This window comes from Diuraphis noxia, unplaced genomic scaffold, assembly GCF_037042655.1.
Source record: "Diuraphis noxia isolate RWA-SAM2 unplaced genomic scaffold, SU_Dnox_SAM2 contig0004, whole genome shotgun sequence".
Classification (NCBI taxonomy): domain Eukaryota; kingdom Metazoa; phylum Arthropoda; class Insecta; order Hemiptera; family Aphididae; genus Diuraphis; species Diuraphis noxia.
The window spans coordinates 10,487,231-10,492,159 of record NW_028301714.1 but is presented as its reverse complement, the minus strand read 5'-3'; the positions used below and the strand labels follow the sequence as shown (position 1 = coordinate 10,492,159).

At 27.2% G+C, this 4,929-nt stretch overlaps 1 protein-coding gene across 2 annotated transcripts; it reads right to left on the bottom strand.

Annotated features, from left to right (window-relative positions):
• Window positions 1-677: 677 nt before the first annotated feature.
• Window positions 678-4,478, bottom strand: LOC149055695 (uncharacterized). 2 transcript variants are annotated; one of them, XM_089227556.1, is made up of 7 exons: window positions 4,313-4,478; window positions 3,969-3,995; window positions 3,636-3,798; window positions 2,244-2,401; window positions 1,254-1,383; window positions 995-1,112; window positions 678-891 (listed from the first exon to the last, which is right to left on the bottom strand). In XM_089227556.1, the coding sequence occupies exons 2-7, from the start codon at window positions 3,991-3,993 to the stop codon at window positions 844-846; spliced, it is 642 nt and encodes a 213-aa protein (XP_089083682.1). In that variant the 5' UTR covers window positions 3,994-3,995; window positions 4,313-4,478; the 3' UTR covers window positions 678-843. The 2 variants fall into 2 exon arrangements, with proteins under 2 accessions (XP_089083682.1, XP_089083681.1); XM_089227555.1 differs by having other exon boundaries at window positions 4,317-4,478.
• Window positions 4,479-4,929: the final 451 nt, after the last annotated feature.

Sequence of the window (4,929 nt, the reverse complement as noted above, 5' to 3'; positions counted from 1 at the left end):
TACATTATAATTCAGTTCAAGTGATGATAAATTATTTTTTTTGTCATCTCAAATAAAGCCAATGATGATTATATAATATATATGTATTATATACATATAGAACAATAAACGAGGCATGAAATAAACTCTTTATTTCTAATCCAAAATCATAAATTGAATTAATTTTTTTAAAGAATTCAACTGTTATAAATTATTTTATGATTATAATTTTGTATTAATTGTACAATATTGTGAACCAATGATTGTTTTTCACGAACTTATCTTTTCATCGGTTATTACGTCTTATTATTTTATGATGGATAGTAACACGTGAAACTAAAAGTACACTAATAAATTTTCATCTAGTGCCGTTTAAAAATTGATTTATAGTAAGTTGTATAATGAAGCATTATTATTCATTTTTTATGGTGTCACTTTCAATCATAGTATTTTCATCACACGGCGATATGGGTAGGCAAATTACTTAACATATCTAAATATGTCATTAGAAACAGTATATTTAGCTCCTATAAAATCATAGGAACTACGATATTTATTCAATTTAAAACTATCATAACATTTAAAGTGATTAATTGAAAACTTACAGATGGTGCTTATTACAAATAAATTATAAACTATTCGATTGACCACAGTAAATATTTATCGAATAAACCTAATCTAAATAATAATAATACATATTTGTCAGTATATTTTGTATATTATTTTCAAATGTATTAAATTATTTTATAAAATTAAATTGGAAAATAAATTAAAATCAAATCCATGCTAATAATTCGTATAAGTAAATTGATAATCGAAAACGCAACTATAGAAATTTGAAAAACAGTGGATCGTAGTCGTCTTTCATGATTCGAAATATCCATCAGTTGTAAGCTCTTCACCACATAGTTTCTGCAAATGAAATAAAACGTTGGTTTAAACGGTTATTAATTACTAGGTTTAGGATGATTATGAATATTGTGCATCTCATAATGTCATGTAGGTATATACTAACCAACAATCCCATTATAGGCCACATGTTTCTGAGAACTTGACGAGAAAACTTTTCGGTTTTCTTGCCGCATTGTTCGCGAATCCACCAGCTCTGCGATTGCCAATACTTCTGATAAATGCTGTCGAAGATAATTAGTCTCGATAAATCAACAGAATACGTTCAAATAAAAATATTGATTGTGCATGACGAAAAATTATCATGGACCTTGAATATTACTTAAATATAAAATTATGCTAGTATACAATAATCAAAAACTCACTAGCATTTCTCGAAGTCGTCCGTTTTCGTTGGTATTAGTCCGAATTCTACCTCTTGATTTTCCGAATGAATACGCCATTCATCGTCGGATTTATACATTGATTTCGTGCAAGCCGAGTGAACTCTAAATTCTGATTACGATTTAATTAATTTGATTGAACTTTTCTGATAAAATAATATTGCACAAGATGGGCTCATATAAACCTTTTACTAATGGACCGGCCTGTCTTGTTAAGACAGGTGGAGTCTATCGATTGCTGACTTATTCTGACTCATTAGATAATAATATTTATGTACATAATATTCATAGTATTTATTTATACTAAAGGGGCTGCGTCACCGCGTCATGGCAGTAAGCCACTATCAATGTTTTGTTCATAGGATGTCCGATCCATGAGTAAAAGGTCTGCGGATGGGCTACAAAGGATTTATCATATTTTTTTATCGTAAGTATACAATGGTGATATTATAAAAACATCATCGATGAATAATTGTTTATGAAATGTGACCTTTAACTGTATACTAATATGGTTCACATTAAATTGGGCCAACGACCGAATCATTCAATTGAACTGATGTATATAGAGTTAGTTTTGTTAGGTACCAATAATATTAATATACTTATAGTTATATAGTTAATAACTCAAACTTCGTGAGGGAAGTCTTTTTTACGACTACCACCATGATAAACCAAAAAACTACATTCACCGTCAATAAAATAGAAGATTAACATTGAACGGAAGAAAAAATACAAATAATTACTTAGCTAGCATACATAATTTCCAACATGAATTATTATACAGCTTAATAAGTACAACGACAACACGTAATATTGCATATTATTACATATGTAAATAATATTCAATATAATATCTGTACTACAATAATAATATTATAATATTATAATATTATAATATTATTATTATTTTGAATTTTTCTATCGTATTATATCTTACACTACATATGGAATTTTTTTAATGTGTAATCTTACCATTCTTATAATTCCGGCCTTCGATGCAGTGAATTTCTGCGCTCTCAGTACGTGGCAAATACGAGAAGAAGATGTTTCGCTCTAAATCAGAAATATACCAATAACAACTTTGTATGTACGACCACATACACTTGCCGTGTCGTTCAGCTATATCGAATCTGTGTTTGACAAATCGGAAACACAAAAAGGAAAATATTAACAACAGTATCGGTGCATTAATTTAGATAATTATAGGTATATTGTACATAGGTAGGAATCCTAAACAAGTATAATAATAGTAATAATTATTGAATTGTAGCATTAAAATCAGTGACACTGCAAAGCAAAGATGAATCAAAATTATTCGCTTGACTCCATTAGCAGGTGCACCAAACCAGTTTTAATAACTCAGTGTGGCCGCTATAATGTCACCCTATTAATTGAATAATGATATAAACACCCAACCGTTATTTATTTGTTATATTATTGATATACAAGGTGTGACTGATAGAATTGACATTTGGACTAACTTTTTTTCACATTAATATTTTTTTTATTTATTTTTTTTATTTTTGTTCATTAATTGGACCTAGCACTACATGTATAATACATTTTTTCATGTTTTATTTTTATGAACTGAAAAGAAAAATTAATTTAATTAAAAAAATGTTGGATAAAATCAAAATAGCCTATTTCATAAATCTGATTATAAGAACAATTTTTATGGTAAAATCAAGTAGTTTATTTTTTAGAATTTTTTTAAAATTCAATATTTTTTTGGTTTAATTAATTTGGAACACAATAACTTCTTAAGAAATATGATTTTTGAGAATTTGCCGACATGAGTATATTTCTTAAATTATTTATTCATCATAAAATATTTAAAAAAAATTGTCATACTATGAATTGGCATAATTTTTTTTTTTTTTTTGGTCAGGTCTTTCTGTTACACCCTGTATATGAAGCAAATCTGGAATTATAAACTATTAAAATATAGCAATAAAAGTTACATATTAATACTATTATAGTTAAACATAGTTTATCTATATCATAATATTCATATATTTGGCGATACACATATATCATTGTCATCTTAATAACGTGTATAAACATCGTTTTGTTTAAACACCATTTACAAAAAAATTCACTAGATTCTCAATTTTTTCCTGCAATTACACCCTGTAACACTAATAAAACATACCGGAAATGTTTACCACCTTCAGATAGTAATTACAAAATATTTCCATTAAAACAATTATGATTATATAACTCAATGCCCCTGAAGATGATTTTAATTAAAATAACTCGGGATAATTTCCTTCAATAAATGACAATAACTTGTTCACATTTGAATACTTTATCCTATGGTTGTATATTCTTATAACTATATTCTATAATATACTGATTACTGACGGGCAAAAGTTGAAGTCTGTATATTCAAAACTATCAATATTATCGGAAAGAGTTTGGAGCCAGTCTGTAATCTTTGGTATTGTACTACAGTTGCCCATTGAATTCGTTTCTTCACAAACCCATTTGACCGCAATCTCGGATCTCGCCAACACCATCAAAGTAGCTGAAGAAAGAGGAAGAAAATCTTGATTTATTATTGTTCGTATAAATAAAATGTCCTATCTATTACAAGTATAATAACATAACATTATGGTCGCACAAGAGTCTAATCCCAAATCAAACCATTAAAATGAATAATAAGGTATAAGTTTATATTAATAAAATGATACTCACAGATTACAAAGAATAGTTTCAGCATATCTGTAACATGGTATACAATATTTAGAATTTATTTTTATTATTACCTTTGAGATTTTAAACTCAAAGGTAACTCAATTTTAAAATTAACTGTGAAAGATCATTAGGATTAAGATGCTGCATTAATATAGCAATTAAGTTATGTAAATCTTTAAACATTAATTTTAACAAATTTATCAATCGATATATAGTTCTAAAAAAGAAAAATTATAATAATATTCTAACGCTGTTTTTTTTTTTTTTTTTGGTATAAATATTAGTTTAAGTACAATTCTTATTGCTGAAGTATTAGTTTTTTATGTAAAAAATTATTTTCTTACTTACTGCAGTAGTCTACAATAGCTATAAAAAATTATAAATTGAATAAGCAAGCAACTATATAATTACAAAAATTCTGTTTAAATTTGAGTGATAAACTTAAAAGAAAATCACAATTAATCCAATACTTGAGAATGATCTGAGTAGAGTGACCGATCTATCCCTTGAACGCTCACGAGCAAGGCCAAAATGATTCAAATTACTTTGGTTTGCCTCGGCTGCTTTTATTTAGACCTTCTTGACATCTTTCCAATAGGGTGGGGCAAATTGGTTTGGATATTACTATAATAACGAACACGTCGTGAGGACGTTTTTTTTTTTTAATCGGGTTAATGCAAATTTCACCAGATAACCTTAGTTTCCTGTAATTACAAATGCGCATAGTTTTTAGTACCAAAAGTGTGTTCAGATTATTAATTTAAATAAACCAACATCGATATGATATCTAACTTTGAGGCGTAGTAATCTAAAAAGAGAGATAACTTTAACATTAATGGTTTTATATTACTCATTTTTTTTTCAATATTTCATCATTAACTGATTATTTTGATGTGCTTTTATATTCAATTATGTAATATATAGGCTTATTCTAAGAAAATAAATTTGAACCTAAATTAGG